The following is a 24932-nucleotide window of genomic DNA, read 5'->3' on the forward strand; positions in this document are numbered from 1 at the left end:
TCTCCTACAATCCATTATTCAAACTAAGCCAGTTCTAATTGCATCATTTCCTCAATTAAATCTTCTGGTAGCAGCTCTTTATCTCTTCCCACACCTGCCCTGCATGTAAGGCCATCCTTTCTCTAACTATGGCACTGATTTGCTGGGAATTTCAACTTAACTTCCCTCCATATGTACATTCCTCCATCTGAATGGATCAGCTCACCAATCCCTAAACCAACACAGACAATTCTGCTCTTTCCTTGCTGATGGTGTTCCTTCATCCTGAATATCTTTTTATCTTCACCTGTCCAAATCATACTCATCTTTCATCACACACTCCGACAACTATTTCTTTCATTCATTCATTTAAGAGATTAAGAGATATTTATTGAGTTTCAACTATGTATTAGTTAGGCACACATAAGACAGACAAGGTGCCTACTGCCAGGGGTGACAGACAGTGAGGGGTTGACCATTGTGGCTGGATCATAGGAAGGGAGGAAGAGTAGGATGAAGTGAGGTTGGAAAGTTAGACAGGAACCAGGCCATGTCAGAAGTTTGAATTTTTATTTTTCTAAGAACAACAGGAAATCACTGAAGACTTTCTAAGTAGGGTATAGCACACTTTATTTTGAAAAGTTCATATTACCTTAGCTGATGTGGAGGGAGACTAAAAGAGGGAAAAGGGAAACCAGAGAGGATGCTATGGCAATAGTCCTAGGTAGGGATGGTGGTGGTTTGACTAGATCACAGCAGTGAGAATAGAAAAACGTATGTGGATTTGAGATGTATTTTGGAGGCAATGCTGACTGGACCTGGTGACAGATTGGATAAAGGAATTATATGAAAAAAAGAATTAAGTTTTTGTTTTGGGCAATTATATGGCAGTGTTATTTACTAAGATGGGAAAGGCTAGGGGAGGAATAAGTATGTGGGAGAAAATTAGGAGCTCAAGTTTTGACATGTTAAAAATCATTTTTACACAAACGTTCATGGCAGCATTAATCATAATAGCCAAATATTGGAAACAGTCTAAAAGTCCATCTATTGCTGAATGGATTAAAAAAACTATGGTGCATCCATAAAATGAAATGCTATTTGGCAATAAAAAAGAATGATTCATGATTCAGCATGAATACTGATTCATGCTACAACATGGATGAACCTTGAAGACACTATATACTAAGAGAAAGAAGCCAGACACAAAGGGCTGCATGTGTAGGATTAAATTTACATGAAATGTCAAGAAGAGGCAAATCATAGAGACAGAACTTAGATTAGTGGTTGTGAATGGGGAGTGACTTTAATGATGGAGTTTCTTTTTGAGATGATGAAATTGTTCTGAAATTGAATAATGGTGATGGTTGTACAGCTCTGAGGCTATAAAAATCACTGAATTGTGCACTTTAAAAGAGTGAAATTTATCATATATGAGTTGCATCTCAGCAGATTTAAAGGTATATTTAAAAGAATTTTTTTGAGATACTGTTTTGGTCTAGGTTCTTCAGAAAGCAAAGTTTCTGGTGAAGGGCTGATGTATTTTTTCTTTCTTAGGGAGCAGGGAAGTGAAACAGGGAAGGGTGGGCAACTCAGATTAAGATGCTTTATTGAATTGACTACAGCTAAATACAACTAAGTGCTTGATTCTATATGACCATTTCCCAAGAAGTTGCCTAACTCTATCCCGGACAGTCCATTGACTCCCATCTCTCTTGTACAAAGGTTCACCCCTTAGAGCATTAACTCCCCACACTTCCAGACTATACATACATGGGTACTACATAGGCTTGTCAATGTCTATTTTAGATGTTAGAGGTGAAACCTTTGGGTTTGAGGTAAGAGATATCTTGTGAGGGAATGGGCAAGCACTGTCATTTTATATCTACTTGACACTGGTTGGAGCCTAAACAAAGATGATTCTTGTAGGAGCTGAAGGGCTATACTGTAGAGCCTAATTATTTTCTGATAAAGATACCCATTAAATATTCATATTGCTGGTATGGCCAGTGAAGTTAGGTAGGGCTGTGCAGTGGGAAGAGTGTGGCAGTGACGCACAACATTGGGTGGAAGTTTTTGGAAGCTAGTGTGTGATTTGCCACATGCCATTCCCCTATTAGTAATATTTTAGATGACAACTGTCAGCTTAAGTCTTTGAATGAGAATGTCATCCATCTAAGACACCCACCAACCTGAGGGGATGTATAGTGTGAGCAGGAAATAAACCTCTGATTCTTCCAAGCATCTAGACTTTGGGTTGTTTGTTACGGCAGCAAAAACTAGCCTTTCCTTACTGATCTGTTCAAGAATATAAAGTGATCTGAAGCACTTTATAAGCTGAAACCCTTTAAAATATCACTAACATCAAAGGCAGTAGAGAAAAACTGGGAAGAGCATGGCTTTGGAGCTACGTGGGTTAGATTTGGAGCTTGATTCTGCTGATTATTAACTGTGTGACTTTGGGAAGTTGACTTAAACTTTCTGGCCTCAGTTTTCTTATTAGAAAAATTGTAATACCCATATTATAAGATCATTGCAAACATTAAATGAATTAACATTTGTTAAGTGCTTAGAGAAGTGCATAGCGGGACTTCCCTGGTGGTCCAGTGGTTAAGACTCCACACTTCCACTGCAGGGGGTGCAGGTTCAATCCCTGGTTTTGGGGAACTAAGACTCTGCATGCTGTGTGGTGCAACCAAAAAAAAATGCATAGTAAGTCCTCTTAATATATATATATGTATAAATATATATATATATATACAATTTATATGGTAAGATATATAAACAAGTAGTATACATAAAGTGTTTAGAACAGAACCTAGCACAGAGTGAGCCCTTCATGTATATTTATTATTACTAATATTTAAAATAAAAAATATTGAATCAAATACTTGGCTAAGGATTTTCTTTGGGAAAGTCTAAGAGGAGATAGGAAAATAAAAAACAAGCAAAAGAGTTTTTTTTTTTTTTTTTTTAATATGTATTTATTTATGGCTGTGTTGGGTCTTCGCCTCCGTGAGAGGGCCTTCTCCAGTTGCGGCAAGCGGGGGCCACTCTTCATCGTGGTGCGCAGGCCTCCCACTATTGCGGCCTCTCTTGTTGCAGAGCACAGGCTCCAGACGCGCAGGCTCAGCAACTGTGGCTCACGGGCCCAGCCGCTCCACGGCATGTGGGATCTTCCCAGACCAGGGCTCGAACCCGTGTGCCCTGCGTTGGCAGACGGATTCTCAACCACTGCACCATCAGGGAAGCCCTTTTTTTTTTTTTTAATTGTAATTGGGGATAAGTGATTCATAGGCCAGCTCAGATGGGTTTTACCTCCTGGTAAAATATGCCTGGACACATTGTCGTTACTTCCCTTTCTATTCAGGTGTGACCTGAGAAAAGAAACAGAGCACAAGGGAATGGAAAAGACAAACTAAGGTTTTTTTCTTTAATTATCTCTATCACCCAGAGAATAGGTCACCTGTGACTGACACTGAACATGCCTGTCAAAGAGAAATAAGCAGCTCAGGGCAATTTCACACAGCCAAGCAAAGACAGAGTCCTTGAAATCTCATGAAAGACTGGTCCAGAATTTATCAGGATGATTTATTCATCAGAATCACCTGAGATACTCATTAGAAATACAGATTTCCAGGATCTCATGGTGGTAAAGGGAGAGGATAGTTCTGGAAATCTGAATTTCAAACAAGTTTTTTAGGGCGTTCTTCTGCCTGTTTACATTTGAGACCCCTCCAACTCCAATCCGGTAGTTCAGACTAACTGAAATAAATAACACTGCCACCTGGTGGCAGTAGATCCAAATTACAGGTTCAGAAGTCATTGCATGGTAGAATCAGAAGTAAAAAATTTCAAGTAACCACCGAACAGTCACAATTAAATGAGAGCAGTCACCTCTGCCCTCTGTGACTCCCACACATATTTTTGAGTTTTCTGGATTAGCTTATGTAGAGTTTATATAATTTGGACTCTTGAGGATACAGCCTCTTATTTTAATTCATTCCTTTTGTTAAAAATTGAATTTGAAAATAGACCTTATCTTTTTGATTCTAACTATACACTCTCATAACATGTAATCACTTTTTAGAATTAAAAAAAAGCATGTCCAAACTTAAATTATATGACCTGTAGGAAGTTCTTGTGTCAGAGAACCTCAGGGAGGAGGAATTTTAACAGAGAAATGTCTGGAATAATTAGTTTTGCCCTTTGGGCTCTGTGGTTATCCATTAAGGGGGGAATATACAAAAGGAGTTGGTATCCAGGAAGTTTTCTTTATCTATTTTCAGAGAATCTAGGCTGTATAAAAACAATTCTTTCCTAAACATTTGAATTGGAATAGACTTAGCTTTGCTGAGCTCAAATTCTTTCTGGTTTACTTTTGTCATGAAAAGTGGACATACTTCTGCAAAATGGGAGCAGAAGTAAGTGCTGTGCTTTTAAATATAACTGGTATTTCATAATGGATCATGGTATCCAAGCTTGTTTTACTAGGAGTCAGTAAGAACCAAGCATGGTATAACATGACTTTAAATTGGGCACCATTCCACTCAGCCCCAGTGTGGCAACTCCACAACAAGACAGCTTGGCAATGTTCAAGATGATTTACAACAAAAGATTGTATGTTCTCCATGGAAAAAAAGACATGTTAACAAGGATAATGCTCATAAATGAAATACATGAAAATTACTACTACGTTATCCATAGCTATCCTATTATTTAGTGTTCTTACAGCCTCTGTAAAAAGACTTGCTCTGACGGATTTCTGTAGCAATGCTTTAAAAATTTAAAAATATTGAGATGAAATTCACATAACATAAAATGAGCCATTTTTAAAGTGAACAATTCAGTGGTATTTAGGACATCACAATGTTTTGCAACTACCATCTCTAGTTCCAAATAATGTTCTTTACTCCAAAAAAACTCCATACCCATTAAACAGTTGGTATACCAATGCTTTTGAATGACATATGGAGAGAATTTCAAGAAGCTGTAGAAGTGTTTACATGGTTGCCAAAGCTTTTTTTAGTTTAGCTAAATCAGTTGGGAGGAGTTTATAATCAGAGGATTTAAAGAGCCTCACATGATGCAATCAGAACACTGGTTAAACCATGGAACACCGATGAAAAGAATTCAATTGTGTGTCAAGGATGGCCGCTGGCTTTGAAGATATGACACACTCCTTTGCAAATAGAAAAGCCAACAAAAATGTGGGCAGTGAGTGTGTGGGTTCCTTTATATGCATTTTATTAGCAATTATAGAATTATCTATGCAAATTTATCATAAGATGTCTAGGCAAGCATTGCATGCCCACCAGCTTAAGGTATAAAAGGCCCTGTGCAGGACGAGAACTTCATTCATTCTTGGGTAACTTGCTGTTTGCAATCTATCCAAATCCTTCTCAACTCCTGCCACCATGACTCATTACTTCTGCTGTGGAAGCTACTTCGCAGGTAATCCTTGCTATGGAACCGATTTCCACAGGACCTTCAGAGCCACACTCCTGAACTGCGTCATGCCCCTGGGCTCTCCCCTGAACTACGGTTATGGATGAAATGGCTACAGCTCCCTGGGCTACAGCTTTGGTGGTAGCAACATTAGCAACCTAGGCTATGGCTACGGTGGCAGCTTTTGCCGGCCATGGGGCTCTGGCTCTGGCTTTGGCTACAGCACTTACTGATGGACCATGGCTCCAGATGACTACAGGACTCTTCGATCATTACTCTGTGCACAGAACAACCTGAAAAACAAAGTCTGTCTTCCTGCTTCCAGATATGCTTGAAAGATACATCTTCCATCTTCTCGCTGACTTCTTGCTGAAATCCTGGTCTTTGATGATGCTGAACAAGTCATCCAGGCATAAAATGCTGAACTGATACTCATCTACAGCCAAAGCAAGATACATTTCTCTGATATACCTGAATTTTTACTAGTGAAGCAGGCAGTTTGTCTCTTATGGTCGCTCTGCCCATGTATCATTAAACTCTACATCAACATCAATGCATTACAATTAGGTATGAGTAGGAAGGGGTTTTGCTGTTCGTCTCAATAAATCAAATTCATTTAGCACAAATATTTTTGTTCTGGTTGTTTATTTTACGATGCTTTTTTGTTTGTTTGGTTTTTTTTGTACTCATCAACCACTTTCAACCTGTAATGGTGAACTTCAATCAAATCTTATTCTGATTTCAGACTGTACACCAAGATAAGGTGATGCTTAATAATTTTGTCCCTTTATGTTGAGCTTTCAATTGTTAAAAATTCCTTTAAAAAGTCCTAAATTTAATCCAAATACAGATGACCCTTGAACAATGCAGGGGTTAATCCATGTATAGTTTATGTTCAGCCCTCTGTATCTGAGATTCTCTCTGACTCTGTGGATTCAACCACTGTGGATTGTGTAGTACTATAGTATTTACTATTAAAAAATATCCACATATAAGTGGGCCTTTGAAGTTCAAACCCACTCTGTTCAAGAGTCAACTATATAGTCTGTATACTGCAGTTGTTAGTGTTTCTCTATGTTGATTATAAACAGGAACATTTCTTAGTTGTTGAATGTTAAAAAACATTTCTTTCCTCCTTTCATTAGTGACACAATTCCATCTTGTTTTTTCCCCTTTTCCTGCTGTTTATAGAACACAGTCTAGAGAGATTTGAACCCCATAAACTGTTGGAAAAAGTTCACTAAATGGACTGAGTTATGACACTCTGTTTTTAACACATTCTAAGATTTGGTCAGTAAAGGGAAGCCGACAGCTAAAAGCACATAGTATTTTTTTCCCTTTTTGATTGATGGGTTTTATTTTTCCTACCTTCTTCATCTCTGATTATATATATAGCTGTATTAAAAATGAAGCATTTATTCTTTGGAATGACAGTTGCCATCAAAAGCACTTGAAATGATATGTGGTCTGCACTTAGAAAATGCTTCTTATCTTCTTTCCTGAGAAACCTCTGCTCTGTTTGAATGAAAGCTCATGCATTCATGTATCAAGTATTTATTGCACCCCTGCCTGTGTCAGAGAAGATGCTCAATAACTGTTCATTGATTTGTTAAATCTCTGCTTTATGGGTGCAAAATATTGTAGAGTCCAATATAAACTTCATTTATGTATGAAGTTATTGGGCTCTGGCCACTGTGTTAAAACTTGAGGCACTGTAAAAACCTGCAGCAATCTCTGGCCTGAGACACTGACTATCTTCAAGAGATACTCATTCAACAGACACTCACCAAGTAGCTACAACACCAAGCATTGTCCTAAAATTTGGGGACAGAGAGATAAATAAAACACAGTTCTGACCCTCAAGAGTTAAATATAGTTTATTCAATATTTACAGGAAATTTAATAGTCTCCTATTTTATGTCAATTAACAGGTTATAAATGATTATCCAAAGACTCATTTCCTTACAAGGACCCAAAATATGAGACAGCCTATAATAAGGTATACATGTATATATATATTTATATATATCCCTTGATTTGGGTTTATCCAACTTTCCTCATGATTAGATTCATGTTTAGCATTTTTTGGTAGAAATGCCATAGAAGTGATGCTGTATCCTTTTCATTGCATTGTATCAAGAGACACTTTATGTTGGTTCATGTAAATTTGGTTGGTGGTTACCTTGATCACTTGATGAAAGTAGTGTCCTTCACGTTTCTTCACTGCAAATTTGCTATTTCTCCCTTTGTAATTAATAATTAATTTGTGTCGATACTTTGACACTATGTAAATATTCTATTCCTTATCAAACTTTCACCCACTATTTTAGGATCCATTCACAATTTTCTAATTTTCTAATTCCTTCTATATTTATTATTTGGCATTCTATGTAAGAAAGAAATTTCTCTTCTCCCCACTTATTTTTTGTGTGCTTATTTATTAGTATCAATATCTATATCAATATGGGCTTGAGGATTCTTATTTTACTCAATGTGTTACCATCCATTATTATTATTATTAATTTTGATGCTCAAATTGTCCCAGATTTGGAGAGAGGGGACATCTTCATGCTGGCTCCTTTGTCCTTCAGAAATGGCCCCCATTGCTGTTTGATCAATGCCTTCCTTTCTGGCTCAACAAGATATTCCAGGCTCATCTTGAACTTTTCTCCTTCAGTCATGGAAGTGCTAGATCCCTTAGGTGAAGACTGGTATTAAGAAAGTATGATATAGGTGTTAAGTGTACTTATTGCTATGGTATCATTGCTACATATGCTAATTTCTATCCTCTCATATGTTATAACAGTCATTGCTATGATTGTCAGTCATTCTTTCAGATTTAATAATGACACACTGACGAGCTGCACTGGAGCTCTGGGTATGGTGGAAAAGTTCATTGACAGGCAGAATTCACTTTAGGGTAAGAGAGGGGTGGCTGACGTTTAGGCTGGATGAAGTCCTCAAATGCATAAAGATCTAAAGTTTAAGTGTATAAAGGTCTAAAGTTTTGCTCTAAAGTTCAAGTGACAACACAAGTTGCCCTAGTACCCCATCCTGTTCTTCAACGAGATTTTCATTTAACCACCTTATCTCTGTTTCAACCCCAATCCTGGTATTTTTCTTAGTGTTCTGAGGCCCAGTCCTCCCTGGGAAATTGAAGGGAAGATCAGCTTACTGTTGCTGTAGTGCCCTCCTCTCATAGCTTCTCCTTCTTTCTGTTTTCCCTTCATCTCCTTTCCATCATCCAGACCTCTAGTTAATCTCCCCTCAGTTGATGTTGTCCCTACAATTCTCTCTGTCATTGTTGGCTTCCAGCCTTTGCTATAATTTAATGGGTTCTAGGGAAGGGGAAGGAAAAAAATCTGTATGGTTGGTCCGCCTGTCATCTTGAACCGAACATAAAGACCTTAATGAGGGACAAGCAGGGATTAAGTACAACAAAAACTTATCTCTTTTTCTCCTGTAGTAATTATGTAACAGATACAACAAGAGATAATTTTAATAAAACAATAACAGGTTTTTTGAGGCAGATTTCATTATCTACTATATTACTGAAGAGGAAACCAGTGTCGAAAAGTTTAATTTGTTTGAGGCTGCATCATTCATTTGTAAAGAAAATGTCAAGCTATAGCTAGCTAAGGATGATCTGACTCTAAATCCATCTCTCCACTCTATCATATATATGAGATATATGTTTAATATATATTATATATTAATATATTATGCAATATGTAACAATCATATATATAATATAATAATATATAATATATACTTTATATATTTAATATATGTCATATATATAAATTTTATATATATCATATATATATATATATATATATATATATATATATATATATATATAAAATATCATATATATATTTTTGGCCGCATGGCATGTGGGATCTTAGTTCCCTGACCAGGGGTTGAAGCTGGGCCATGGCAGTGAAAGTGCTGAGTCCTAACCACTGGACTGCCAGGGAATTCCCCCTCCCTCCATACAACACTTTTAAAGCTATAGAACTCTTTCCCAGAAGTATCCCTGCTTGATGCACTTTTTTTTTTTTTTTTTTTTTGTGGACCATTTTTAAAGTCTTTATTGAATTTGTCACAATATTGCTTCTGCTCTATGATTTGGGTTTTTGGCTGCAAGGCATGTGGGATCTTAGCTCCCCAACCAGGGGTTGAACCCACACCCCCTACACTGGAAGGCGAAGTCCCAACCACTGGACCACCAGGGAAGTCCCTAATGCACTTCTTATGCCATAAATAACTGTACCTAAATGTACATATTGATTTACAGTTTACAGAATACATCCATAGAATTTTATTTAATTCTGACAATTGTCTTGGGAAATAGGTATCATTAGGAATTTGACGGAAATTAAGTAATTTTCCCAACTGGGCAAATATTTACCAACTGGGAAAGCTGAGCCTTGAGCCAAGGTATCAAGCTGAGGTCTTCTGATTCCTTCCAAGCACATTATTCTACCACTGATAACAGAGGCAAAACATTCATTATGTGCTTACTGATTTGACCCTAAATGAGGTTATGAAGGTCCTCCAGTATTTTCATAAGCTTGCCGAATAATCTTAATTATTAGCCTTCATTCTTTACCTTGGTACCAAGTCCTTAGGTTTTCCCATCTCATTATCTCTACAAAATGGTGGCAGATCTTCACTCCTAATTTCTGCCTCCATTCATACCCTTATCGTTTCTTGCCTGGATTAATACATCTGCTGCCTATCTGGTCTGCCGGCAATCTCCAAACCATCTTCCATACCACAGATGAAATCATCTCTTAAAATGCCAATCTAATGACATGACTTTCTTTCACAAACTCTGGTTATTTTGTGCTTACTTACTGATTTCAGGATAAAGATCAGTTAGTGGCTCATAAGAACACCTATTTCTCTAGTCTCATTTCCTACTTCGTTATAACACGCTTCCCTTTCTCCTGCAATGGTTCTTTGCTGTCTTCTGCCCTCTTCTTCATCCAGTGAACTCCTACGGAGCTTTCAGAAGGCCTTCCTCTACCCCAGGAGTCCTCCCTTGTTCCGACTGAAAAGCTTCACCTCTGTTTACTTTAATATGGCAGTGCTCACACTACTCTCTGCCCACCAACCAAGACCACCTGGAACACATCGTAGTCAAACAAAGTTGGGCTTATGACTTACTGTGATGATGGAGATCATGCAAATGAGAAACTGTAGGATGTCTCAATAAGAGGGTTAGGAGGGGCTTGTTCTAGGATTTGGGCTTGAAGGAGTTGATTTTGGAGAGGATTAAAGGAGGCAGTGGTCTCTTCTGGATTGGATACCGTCTGTAAAAAATTTCCACAAAGTTAGTGGTTTAAAACAACACAAATATACTCTTACAATTTTAGAGGTCAGAAGTTCAAAAGTCAAGGTATTGGTAGGGCTGTATTCATTGTGGAGGATTTCATTTCCTTGCCTTTTCCAGATTCAAGATGCTGCCCCAGTTACTTGGTTTGTGTCTCCTTCCTTCACCTCCAAAGACAGTAGCATAGCATCTTCAAATCTCTCTCCCTGATCTGACTCTGACCCTCCTACATTCCTCTTTCACTTTAAGGATCCTTTTGATTACATTGGGCCCACCCCGATAATCCAGAATAATCTCTCTACCTCTAGGCTTGTGGATTAACAACCTCAAAGCCCTTTTGCCATGTAATATAACATATTCACAGGCTCTGGAATTAGGATGGCGGCATCTTTAGGGGACCATTAGTCCACTTCCCAGAGGTAACATCAGGAAACAGACCTAATTCTATGATGGGTATTTTAACAACTTTTACTGAGGAAGTGGAACAAAGCTAAAGCTGTCATTGGTAAAAAAGCAGTAGTCACTGAAGATGATGTTTAGTCATTTTTGTGGTTTGTATAGTGTTCTTGTTTTCATCAGTTCTCTGGTATGGCTACAGAGTGGTCTTGTTTTTGTCTCTCTCCATCATTGTCACAGAGTGACCTTGTCTGATTTGATGTTCTGAAGATTGTGTGTGGGAATCAGGGAACGCTCTGGTTTACCATTAGTGTTTTCAGGGCTGCTGTTTATCTTTCTCACCATCATTAATTGGCAGGTCTGATTCCCTCACTGTAGCCTGTATGCTGTAAGGTTTTTGAGGACAAGCACCATGCTTTATTCAATGTTCTATCACCAGTGCTGTATCCCAGACACCTGATAAATATTTGTTGAACTAATATAATTATTTAAAGCCATGGAGGAAAAAGCCTACTCCCTTGCTACTTAAAATATGGTCAGCAGACAAGAAATATGGGCATCACCTGGGAACTTGTTCAAAATGCACAATCTCAGGTTTTCCTCTTCCAAATTATACTCTGCACATTGACAAGATCCTCAGTGATTTGTGTGCACATACAATTTGAGTACTGGCCCAAGTCCTGTTGATTCTTATCCCAAAATAAGTAGAGAAGGAGACATATCTCATTGTTGATGTTTAAAGTGTTGATGAAATGGTATTAACATTTTCAGCAAAAAAGGAAAGTTAAAAAATTATTTTCCTATACTTTTGTTCAATTTTTTATTGCTATTTACAGAAATACTAGTTTATGTTTTTTCATTTTTATTGAGAATAGAAAAAAAGCACTTAAAATTATAGCAGGAGAACTTTCTATTAGATAAATGGAAATATTTCTTGCTTCTAAGGCCTGCCAGGCAGAGACCACTCAGAATGTTATATGACTCCTGAGTATGTTGAATATGGTTGTCTCTAAAAATACCCTGTTATTCCTCAGACACCAATTCCTTTTCAATTCCTTGACTTGCCTCTGAGGCTCCTGACATTATCTTTGACAATGATATTTGCATTACAGTATTCTGTTCCATTTTCTTCCCTTTCCAATCATCCTACCCTTTTAATAACCTGCTTTATGCCTCATTATTTCCATTTTGAAGCTTCTATGTCCTACGCACTTGGTTGCAATGACAGAATTTTCAACACTTTCCTAATGAACAGCCTTAAATTTTAAGATAAAGAAATCTTTGGGACACAGGTCCTAATTTTTTTAATTTAAATTTATTTGTTTTTATATTTAGTTTTTGGTCAGCAAAGACTTTGAAGAAAGGATGCTTTTAGTAGATTGAACTTGCCATCATTTTTTGTTTGGCTGCAATAGGAAACACTATTTTCAAGGTCATCAGAAGAACACGATCTCAGGCCTTCCAAAGGGTAGCTAACAAGCGAGTTGAAATGTCATGCTTCTACTCATCAGCAAGTCTGTCTTAGCACCGAGGTAGCACAACAGACCATAACTTCTCATACTTGATCCTTTTCACTAACTCAGCTTGCTGGTTGGTTCTGTGCTTTAATTTTATACACATTTCCAGTTTCTGGCTCTAACTCTCTCTTTGCGTCACAAGTAGTAGACCTCAGCTCCTCCATTTTGCATCAGCAGGAGTAGAGGGTAGATGCTAAAAAGGACCTTCAGATCCCACTAGTGACTAAAAGCTTGCAGAAAAAATGTACTTTCCTTGGAATTTCTTTTTCATATTGATTCTGAAACACATGTGAAATGTTTCTGACCAGAGTCAGTGGGCCTATTACGCATCCAGGCATTGTTGTGGTGTCACATTATTTCTTAAGAAAACCACATGGATTCTACATCAAATAGCAAGCTTCGTTAATTAGGTGCTTGCTCTGATAATTAACTAAGTAGCCTCACAATGTGGCTTAGCTCCAAAAGTGCTGAGATAGCAAGGCGTTGAAATTGTGTCTCAAGTTAGTCCCAAGTCTTGGTCAGCAAGTTCTGGCCCATGTCATGTGACATTTTTGGGGTATGTTGCATGGCAGTCATATTTAACTGCATATGATCTTGACTTTAGACCAGCGTTTTTGACTTTGGCTCTGTTGACATTTTGGGCTGGATAGTTTTTTGTTGCTGGGGGGAGGGGAGTGTTTGGTGCATTGCAGAATGTTTGGCAACATCCCTGGCAAAGAAGCATCTCACCAGTCATGACAAGTGAAATTGTCTCTAGACATTGCCAAGTCCCCTGGGGAGCAAATTTGCCCATGATAATAAGTTACATCAACTCTGCTTATTAATCCTGGCTAAGAAGGTGTCTCCTTTTTCTCCTTCACCATTTTACACTCATCCCATTTTAAGTTGTGTGTTTTGTTAAAGAGGACACTTTTTCAGATGGCTAACCATTGAACAGTACAAATTTCTCGAGGAGTGACCAAAGCACTTTATTTATTTATTTTTTGGCATGCCACGTGGCTTGCGGGATCTTGGTTCCCCGACCAATTATTGAACCCAGGCTACGGCAGTGAAAGCACTGAGTCCTAACCACTGGACTGCCAGGGAATTCCTCCAAAGCATGTTATTGGAATCACTTGGGCTGCTTATTTAAAATGCAGATTCCTAGGCCCCAGCACAGATCCAGGCAATCAGAATCTACAGGAACAGAGCTCAGAAATATGCATATTAAACAAGTATCCAAGGCGATTCTTGCACAGACTAAACTTTGAAACTACTGTGGTGGAATGTCTTGTAGAGGTTTCAACATTTCTCTTCTGCAATTCTGTCACTGCATTTTGTGTTTTAAAGTGATGGCAGCTGGGTGCTCATGAGTGTGTCTTAGCAGGGCTGTGTAACACAGTGAACAAAAGTACTCTATATAGTTGCATGCTTAATTGACAAAATCCAGTGGGAGAGGGTTGAATTGTAATCTTAGCTTATCAGTAATTTTGATGTTAGGATCATTCAATGGCTAAGGTGGTGAGTCCCAGGTTGTCAACTTACCTCCTGTTACAGTCGAAAGACTTGGGACCCAGGCAAGTGATTTGCATAAATTCTTACAGCAAGTGAGTGACCAAATTTAACTTGGAATATTCATTCATTCACTCATTTATTCAACTGATATTCATTGAAAACCTACATCATGCCCAGTAGTGATCTAGGCACTGAGGAATCAGGGCTGATTAAAGACGTCATTTTTGCTCTCCTTGAAACAAGCATGTTGCTGAGGCAGGTATTAATCACACAAATAAAGGTTAAAGGACTACAAGTAGGAGGGAGATGGTGGCCACTATGATAGTGTAGGTGGACTTTGGCTACTCAGGGACCACAGAAAGGCCTCCCAAGGGAAGTGATTGAACTAATATCTGAAGGTTGATGGGAGCTGAGGAGGACAGAGGAGGGAAGATAATTCCATGTAGAACAAACAGAAAGTGGCAAGACATATGATATATTTGAAGATCTAAGATAGTCAATGATGTCTAATCAGAGTCAGTTGAGGGCTTTTAGGTCAGATTGAAGATTAAAAAAAAAATCTAAAAAGCAATGGGATGCTACTGCATTTTTTAAAAATTATTATTATTTTTTGGCTGTGTTGGGTCTTTGTTGCTGTGCGCAGGCTTTTCTCGATTTGCTGAGAGTGGGGGCTACTCTTTGTTGTGGTGTGTGGGCTTCTCATTGTGGTGGCTTCTCATTGCAGAACACGGGCTCCAGGCACGTGAGCTTCAGTAGTTGCGGCACTCGGGCTCAGTATTGTGGCACACAGGCCCTAGAGCATGGGGGCTTCAGTAGTTGCAGCACATGGGCTCAGTAGTTGCGGCATACAGGCTCTAGGGAACATGGGCTTCTGTAGTTGTGGTGTGCGAGCTCAGTAGTTGTGGCTCGCAGGCTTGGTTGCTCCACAGCATATGGGATCTTCCTAGACCAGGGGTTGAACCCTTGTTCCCTGCATTGGCAGGTGGATTCTTAACCACAGCACTACCAGGGAAGTCCTGAAATATTTTTAATGTTTGTTTGTGTGTGTGTGTGTTTGTATTGTAACCAGATCTACATTTTGTAAACACTTTGGCAATGGGAAGCAGTGTGTAAGGAGGGAAACTGTCAACTTGATTAGTTTTGCAGTCACCATAGCAGTGTAGGTACATAAGCTGGTAGCTTGAAGTAGGTAGTGTGCCAGGCTGAATAAGCTGCCCCCAGAGTTGTCCACTCTGAATTTCTGCAACCCATGAAAATGTTACCTTACATGGTAAATGGGGCTTGGCAGAAGTGATTAAGTTAAAGATCTTCATATGGGGAGATTATTTTGGATTATCCAGGTGGGCCCAATGTAATCACAAGGGTCCTTATAAGAGGGTGGCAGGAGGGTCAGAGTCAGTAGTAGGAGATGGGATGATAGAAGTGAGAGATTGGAGTGATGAAAGGAAGTGGTCACAGGCCAAAGAACGCAGGCCACCTATAGAAGCTGAAAAAGGCCAGAAAACAGATTCTCCCCTCAGAGCTTTCAGAAGGAACTGGCTATGCCGACACCTTAATTTCAGACTTCTGGCTCTTGGAATTTGTGATAATAAATTTGTGTCTTTTTTAGTCACCAAGTTTGTGGTTAATTTGTAGCATTAGGAAACAATAAGAAATAGAGTAATGAAGTGGACATTGATAGAAATTAATGGATCCAAGAGAGTGTTAGAAGGTAAAAGTGACAGCACTTTGTGACAGACTGGATTTGCAAATGCAGTGGAGGGGGGTGTCAAGGGTGACTCCTAGGTGTCGAGATTCTTATTATTCAGATGGTATCACCTCACTGCTGGGTGTAAATCTTAATTTCATATCAAAAACCAGATGCAATTTCTGAATATGAGGCCCTAGACAACAATAATTAAATTTTGTATGCAAGTTAGTAAATTGCCTGAAAGGAAGTCATATTTTGAGGGTCTCAGTGTCTGATTACCAGATAATAGTAACCCAAAGGCGTTAGGAGGATTTTAAATCAAGGGTCTAAGCAAGCAACCTCCTTGGGATAACTTTACATTCTGGAAGCATGAAAATTTTCTTTATTTTCTTCTTGCAGCAATGATTAGATGTTGTCTCTACTGGCTATTGTATTATCTCTAATTGTCCCAAATACCTTACAGAGCCTTCCAATGGGAGGACCTCAGCACTGAATTACAGGTGTGCCAGAGTGTTGCGGCTCTTAGTCCTCCAGCTGATCTGGACAGGACCTGGGGTGCCAGAGCTCCCAGGATGGCTATCTCTTCCCAGTGAGTCTTGTCAGATTATCCCACTGTACCCTAAAGATGTGTAATGATGTACTTTGATGCCGTAATGGGAGAATGATTGAGAAGCACTGCCCTTTGGTATTCCTTCTCCCAGTGTCTTCCACGGATGTCTTGCATCAGAATTCCTGGTAGGGATATGATCCTGATAGATGGTTGTTAACCCACTTGTTAAATCTACCTCCCTAACAATTCTTAATTTCATCCCCTTGCTAATACTGCCACCTAGTTAGTGAAGTAGCTTTTGTGTAACTGATTATCAATCCAGTGACTATTCTTCCTCCTTCTTCTAGGTTGCCAGAGCCTGCTTCACATGATCCGGGCAGAAAGTGCCCAATACAACTTTTCTAGCTTCCCTTGTCATTCGACCCTGGGATATGATTCAATTCTGGACAATGGGACATAGAAGGAATCCATTGGAAGACAAATAGGAAATGAATTCCTGCTCATTGCACAATGAAAAGGAGCTTTGAGAGAAGTCCTTTTTTTTTTTTTTTAACTCCTCTATTTTTAGATGTTGATGTGAACGAATCTGAAGCATTGACCTGCTGCAGTGATTTTGCAGCCATGAGAAGACAGAGAATCACACCTCTGAACCCTGATGTTGTCAAGCCCTGGAGCAACCTGGAATTGCTTACGCTCTCATTTTCCATTATTTGTGAAAAATAAACTCTTTTCATTTAGCAACTTTCAGCTGGTTTTGTTTTTTGTTTTTCTTGTTTTTTTGGTTACTTGTAGCCAAAATAATGCCTAAAGGATACAATTTTAAACCTGGTCTTCATACCTCCAGGGTTTCCCAATTCTAATTCATCTTCCACACTGTCAGAGTAGTGATCTCTCTAAAATGCAGAACTGATTATGCCAACCCTAGCTTAGTGTACGAGTGACTCCCTTTTCCTCTGCAAAACACACAGTCTCATATGTCCCCTGACTGTCTCTCCAGCTCCAACTTCCATTAATTCTTCTGTCACATGCAAGGCTACGGCCCCACTGAATGATCAATGTCTCTTGGAAGGCATTGTACTATTTAACACCGTTAAGACTTTGCTTCAAACACTTCTTTCTAGAATATCCTCTAAATCCACTATCTTCCTAACTGATGTCCATTTTCAAGACCCAGTTCAAATATCTATCCCTTTCATAATGAAGCTTTCCATGGACATTACCCCTTACATCACGTAGAATTGTCCACTCTCTGTTTCACCCCCTGAAGTCTACAAGAGGGCAGTGTGGACTTCCAGAGTAGAACATATAACATTGCATGTTCATTTATTTAGCATTTTCCATTTAATTACCATTTCTAATTTGTCTTTAGATTTCTAGCACCTAACAACATGCCTGGAATATAGGAGATGCTCAGTAAATATTTGTAGGAATAAATTAAAAGAATGAAATATAATTTTTATATTATAGAGTAACACTGATGTATACTCTAAAATTCATTTAAAACATTCCCTTGTAATTTTTCTCTCATTTTAAATGAATTATAATATCTTGAAGCTGGAAACTTTATATCTGAAACTGATAAGACGAGAACTGTTTTATTGTGCACACTGGAATTGACTCTATTTCTATGATCTGTACACAATACATTCTTGCTCCTTTGTAGAAAATCAAAGAGCAAGGTTTTTCCCTATCTTTATTCATGTCACATTTTATTTTAAATCAAAGAAATGTGAAAGAAGAAATCAGATTATTTATTAAATAACATCTTAACATTGTTATTAAAAGATAAAGGGTCATGAACTTTATCTAAACCAATAAATACCCAGCAATGATTTGTTCAATACCATGTCATCTCATATATGAGAATATAATATTTTTCTGTTTTTCAAACCTCCATGTCAAATGACCCTAGTTTTTGAGAAACTCACAAAAGTAAGACATTTTAACTGCAATTGGTTTAGCCCGCTGCTGCTTTCCACCTGGGGTTCCCTACACTCACACTTCCCCTCAAGTTGGAAGGCATTAGAGAGACCACGGACCTTTCTGTGATCTAGCTAAGGAGAAGTTGAATTTGGATATGGGAGATAGATTTATGTGGTTTTCAGTTATTTCTGTGTCTAATTAGGCTATCTCTAGCCATCCATGTATGGTGATGGCTTCCAGGAATCCTCTCCCATCTACTCTTCCAATTCACCCAGAATTTGTGACATGAATGTGCAGGACCAGAAGTCACATCTCAGTATGTATTAGCCCATGGCATCCAGTGTAGAATGAGTAGTGGAAGAAAAAATTTGAAATGGTAGAGCCCAAAGCTCGTCTATGGAAAAAATATTATAGAAACGTGTCAGGCAGTTATGTAGTAAAAACATTTTTTCAAAATTTTATAATATTTGTGACTTTTATTAGTGTTTAAATTTGATTTATCAATTTAACAAATGTTTATTTTTGTACTGAATTTTATATTTTTATGTTTACTGTTTTTCATTAAGAGGCTTCTCAACATTGCATAAACTTCAGGCTCTACAAAACCTGGATCATCCCTAGATAAACCTATATTATAATAAAGCTTTCATAGACCCAATGTAAGGTTAAGCTAGCTACCGATTTTGTTTTTAAATAACTTGATAAAGCATGTATTTCCCTAAAATTTTCTTGTGTTATGATTTTCTGCAGAATTTCTAGAGAAAATTCTGAATGCTCTTTGTAAATACGGCTTAAGTTTTTAAAAAGACAACATATTTTAATTTTTATTCACCATTACTACTCAGATACAGAGTTGGGTATTGTGCCCTGCAGGGCAAAGCTAGCATATTGTCAGACTGGGTAGGCAAGTGAGAGGGGACCTTATTTAAACAGAGCATCATAACTGAATTTTAACATTAACTCAATCTTTTTTTCTTTCCATTGTACAATGATATTTTTGTTCAATTTTTCTTTTTTTCCAAATATTACCAGTTTTTTTCTTTATGGAGCAGGGCAATGTGATGACGGCAGAAATAAGACATAAATTATTCTATGATTTTTAGAGAAGGATCTGCTGTTGAATGCCTTTATATTTTGTGAGTAAGCTAATTGTAATTCCCTGGCCTTATTTAGCTATAAGTCACATGAAGTGTTTGAATTTTAAATGCTGAATCACCCTAGGTGGTCATACAGCTTTGTTCGTGTTCAAGGATGGTGCAAGAGCACGGTGTATTTTCAAAAGTACCTCTGTTATAATTAACCAATTAGTGGTTGAAACACTGTCACAGTTTTGCATTTTTCCAAGTGTCCCACCTTGTCCTTGGAGTCAGCCTGTGACCTCTATATGCCTCCAGAAATTTAGGTCTTAGCTGCTAGCAACAGGAAGGAAATTTACGTCTGAGATCTAAAGTAAAATTTTGGGGGCTAGTATGTAATATGTATCTGTTCTGTGCCTTTCTAAGAATGATTCCTTGCAGTTCTGTGCCTTTTTATTTCCGTGCCATATGTCCTCTTTTGCTGTATTTTCTGTAAATTTTCTCTTAAGTGCCATTCCGAGGAATATCAATGCAGGTATCTGAGAATAATTTTTTAAGTCTTGCATGACCCAAGAAGGGTTTGATCAATCTTATTCCTCCTTTAATTCATATTTGAGGACTAAGTTTCCATTTAGAGAGAAGAATGATTTTCTTTCCCAATCCTGGGGTGCATGATCATTCTAAAAGTGAAATAACTTTGATTTAATATTGTCACCTGGCTCTTTACAAGATCATCACATTTGTTAGATAATCTGGTTTTATTAGATCTAATGGAAGAAAATAGTGTACATTTTAAGGTAAAATTTCCCATTAATATTTCTGTTTTTATCCTGTTATTATTTTCAACATTTACTTTGAAAAGCATAGTAGACCAACAGATGATATTTGGCAATTTATTTCTAGGATCAATCCACAAGCTCCGTTTTTTTTTTTTTATAATTACAAGATTATTAGTTCAGGCAGTGGTTTAGAAATGTGATGTTAAATATAGTTCAGGCAGGTACTATAATTAAAATTAAAATTATATCCAGTTTTGTAAACAGGGTAGCTATAGATAGAGGGGAAAAAAGGAGTCTTTCCAATGAACTCTTTGGCATTCATCTTGCATACTGCAAAAAAATTCTTTAATCAGGTGAATACTAAGAAATATCTCCATTTTGAGGCTGTCTTACTATGTATTTGTTATTTCATTTATTAATTTATTCAACACGTATTTTTTGAATTCCAACTGTGTGGTATGGACGTTCAAAGAGCAAGAGGACTGAATAACAGTTAACAACGTCAGAAAATTTCTTGGTATTGTAACGCCTGCTCACAGAGGCTTGTATCTAGGACCTACAAGACCCAGTGCTTTGAAGTCTCTGCAACGCGTATTTTAATGAAGGGACACAATTTATTTGAAGGAATCCTGTCCCTGTGTTCTATCACATGAGAACTTTCTTAAGCAAGTGTAAAGATGTCTTAAGCAAGCAAAACAAACGAATGAGCTATTCGTGAAGCAAACTGGTGTCAATGAAAATGACGCCTTGTGTTTTCCGCCACACCCCATAGCCAGGGTATATAAAGGAGGATGGAGAGTAGGGAATCCATCACACTGAGGAAACGCATTCCACTGCTATCTAAGCCCCCAACTCCAGACACCATGTGCTATAACAACTTCTCCAGCACTGACTGTCTTCCCAGGATGCTACTGGGGCAGCTACAGCTACCCACTGGGGTATAGTGATGGTGTGGCTACGTCAGCACCCACTCCCCAGTGGGCTATGGTTTTGGCTATGGCTACAATGGCTGTGGGGTTTTCGACTACAGAAGATTCTGGCCATTTGCTCTCTATTGATTTGCTGAAATATCCGAGGCATGGAATCTTCTCTCCCAAGGCTGAGAGGCATAATTCCAGGTCCTCATGTGCTCATCAACCTGCTAGTCGCTGCTTTTCAGACCTAGCACCAGAGTCTCAAGGGAAGAAAATGAAAAATCACTTGATGCCTCCAGCCGCCTTCCCTGGATGATGTTTGTGGGGACATTTGCAGAAACTTGACACCCAAACATGTATTACTTTTGAATTTTTCACCATGCTCATGACGTTTGTCATCATCAAGTTGTGGATGTGTCTGTCAAATTCTCAAAAAACTTGTCTCAACCATCATAATATTCTCACCTGAGTGGAGTTTCCTTTTTTGGTGGGTGCATATTTTTTGGTACATTGAGTGGGGAGGGAAGTGGATTTATTTTTCTCATGTGCGTGTTAGAAGCAGTGAGAAAGCAAATAATCCTCGATCTTTTGTGATAAGCAGGCAAGAGGGGTTTGCTTATGATTAAAAAAATCCTATCTTAACCTTCCTTTAACTCTGTGACATCCACCTCCAATTCTGGTGCCAATGGTACACCATTCATTGCTTGGTGTACCATCTCACCACTCCTGCTCCTCTTCAAGAGAACAGAACATTGATGGCCTATTTCACTTATTTCTATATTAGTGCAAATGAAACCCACTATGTTCCCTCTCCCAGGGACTAAGGATTGTAGAATAAAATGTTATGTCCCCTATTTAAGGATTCTGGGGCACCTAGAATAGCTATAGATGTATTTTAGGAGTCTGAGAGTCTTTTAGGGGAAGGATAAATCCCTTATCTCAAACCACCTACGGTATCTACTTTACAGCTTAGAAGCACCAGTTTAGAAACAACGATGGAAAGCTTCTTTATCTTTGTAGAATCAATACCAGGTAGTGAATTTTACTCTTAAAAGAGCCCCTTTTCATAGACCTGAAGATATATCAGCCTTTCTCTGTGTTCTTTTAGAGAGGAGAGTAGTATTCTTTTTATAAGCCAAGTCAATAATGTCTCAATCCTCTTGTTGAAAACATTTTAGGTAGAGTACAAATATTCTTGGTGGCAGCAGGATTTGGCTAAACTCTGCTCTTCTATTGAGTGTCTGCATGTGGCATGTTGCGTATTTTTCGCCTTAGTTATAAATGTAAAGGCTATTTGGAGAGATCATTTTAGAAAACAGTATTTTCTGAACCGTATTTCATCCAACAAATATCTGTTTAAAAAAAATTCAAAAGACATCTTGTTTAAGAATTGACTTAGTAGATTCTTTTTCAGTAGACTATCGTTATAACCAGTAAAATGTCCAGTTTGAAACTTTCTAGCAGCCGTAGGTTGATGCATGCTGAGAACTGTAACTTAACCAAACATGCAGGTTAGAATAGCATAAGAAAAGAAAAGGGTTTTTTTTTCAGGAATTAGAGGGTCAGATTGAGGTTAGAAACTGTCTGACTGTTCTAGAATGATGACTGAGTTATAAAAAATTTGTGCTTGAAGAGACCACAGAGAACATCTAATTCAGTGTTTCTGAAGTTGCGGTATGCAGGAACATCACCTGGGCAGCTGGCTTAAAATGTAAATTCTTGTGCCTCATGCCCAGGAATTCTGACTTGGTATATCCGAGGTATGATCCAGAAAAAATTTTTTTCCCAGCTTAATTGAGGTATAATTGACAAATAAAAATTTTATATATTTAAGGTGTACAACATGATGTTTGATATGTACATACATTGTGAAATGATTACCACAATCAATTGAATTAACATATCATTCACCTCAGATAATTACCGATTTTTTTTTTTTCAGGTATATGATGTTGACATCACTAATCTTCAGGGAAATAGAACAAAACCATAATGAGTTATCATTCCTGTTGGAATGGCTTTCATCAAAAAGATAAGAGATAGTAAGGGTTGCTATCTCTTATAGGATGTTGGAGAAAAGGGAACCCTTATGCACTGTTGATGGGAATGTAAATTGATTCAGCCACTATGGAAAACAATATGGAGGTTTCCCAAAAATTAAAAATAGATTTACCAAATGATTCAGCAATCTCTCTTCTGGGTGTACACCAAATGGAAGTGAAGTCATTATCTTGAAGAGATATCCACATTCCCATGTTCATTGAAATATTATTCATAGTGGCTAAGAAATGGAAACCACCTAAGTGTCCATGGAGGGATGAATGGATAAAGAAAGTGTGGTATAAATACAATAGAAAGTTGTATTTATTGTTTTGTATTGTATTCAGCCTTAAAAAAGAAAGAAATCTTGTCACTGGAAACAACATGGATGAACCAGAAATGTAAAGTTTTTAGAATTACCCCAGGGATTCTACATCAGGTGGTCTGACCCCCATGCGTTAAGAAGCACTGCTTCAGGCCATTACACACACACACAGGCACGCGCACACACACACACACACATGCACGCGCACACACACACACATGCACGCGCAAACACACACACATGCACGCGCACACACACACACACACATGCACGTGCACACACACACACACACACTTATTTATTTATTTATGCTCAGGTAACTGAATCTTGATAAAGGAAAATCATCTACATCTCAACAGGATAAGGGCAGAAGAAGGAGTCCTTTATATCCCCAAGGACATACAAGAAGTACACTGAAGTACAATGTCTGTGCTTGGCACCCTTCAAGCACAGACATGGTACTGGGACTGAAGTTTCTGATGACATGCTCTGCTTAGAAGAAAAAAATGTATTTTTGGTTGATTTGATAAATTAATACTTTCCTAGGTAATAAGAAAATGTTCTACATTACTTTATGTCAGGTATTTTTAACTGTAATTCACTCCTATTACATACGTTTTTTAAAAAATGCTTGTACTCAGATCCCACCCTTGGAAATTCTCACAGGAAGATCTATGCGTTCTGGAAGTTTGTATTTAAAAAGTTCTCTATAAGTAATTTACCTTTGGGTTACCAATTTGGGACAATTACAAGGTCCTTATTCATTGCTTTTTATTTCCCATCCTTTTCAGCCTCCTCCACTTATCTTGAATCTAGGAATGAAGAGGTTTCATCTATATTTATATAGAGTTCATAAAAATGAGAACAGAATAAATACCATTTTACAGATAAAGTGAAAAGAAAGAGTAGGAAGAACATTTGATGTTGCATTCAGGCTCAGCTGTGGTCTGTAGGGAGTATGGCTAGCTATTTGTTTCTAATTGTACATGAGTTTTGGTATTGAGCTGGGCCAGTTAAGTGTTCTGCACATAGTAGAAACTCAATAAATATGGCTGGGTTATCTGACAAATTTCCCCAACAAACATGAAAAAGATATCAAACATCCATTTGCTAACATCTCATAACTATTCTTTAATTCATAGCCTTTTGCAGGTTGGAAGCCTGATGTCTGCGCATTTTATAAGTTGGATTCATCGCAGAAGGTCACACATGAAGAAAAGTGTTATTTTTATTTCCGAATTTCCCATTAATTGCTTACTTTTCCGAATTACCTGAAAAACTAATCTACGTATATTTAAGATTTCCATGCTGAATAAAGCCTGTAGCTGAGAAAGGTGACTTAAATACTTAAGGACATCTTTTTTTTTTTTTAATTTATTTTTATATTTATTTTTGGCTGTGTTGGGTCTTTGTTTCTGTGCGAGGGCTTTCTCTAGTTGCGGCAAGCGGGGCCCACTCTT

At 38.0% G+C, this 24932-nt stretch overlaps 2 protein-coding genes across 2 annotated transcripts; both read left to right on the forward strand.

The window, feature by feature from the left end:
* Window positions 1-3245: 3245 nt before the first annotated feature.
* Window positions 3246-9272, forward strand: KRTAP7-1 (keratin associated protein 7-1). Its single transcript, XM_082392903.1, is given in 2 exon segments — window positions 3246-5531; window positions 5535-9272. Coding segments are annotated over 2 exon segments (261 nt in total). The 5' UTR covers window positions 3246-5396; the 3' UTR covers window positions 5661-9272.
* Window positions 9273-9278: 6 nt separating this feature from the next.
* KRTAP8-1 (keratin associated protein 8-1) lies at window positions 9279-23660 on the forward strand. Its single transcript, XM_082392902.1, is given in 3 exon segments — window positions 9279-21077; window positions 21079-21136; window positions 21139-23660. Coding segments are annotated over 3 exon segments (264 nt in total). The 5' UTR covers window positions 9279-20984; the 3' UTR covers window positions 21252-23660.
* Window positions 23661-24932: the final 1272 nt, after the last annotated feature.

This window comes from Balaenoptera borealis (assembly GCF_965194805.1).
Source record: "Balaenoptera borealis genome assembly, chromosome: 5".
Taxonomy (NCBI): domain Eukaryota; kingdom Metazoa; phylum Chordata; class Mammalia; order Artiodactyla; family Balaenopteridae; genus Balaenoptera; species Balaenoptera borealis.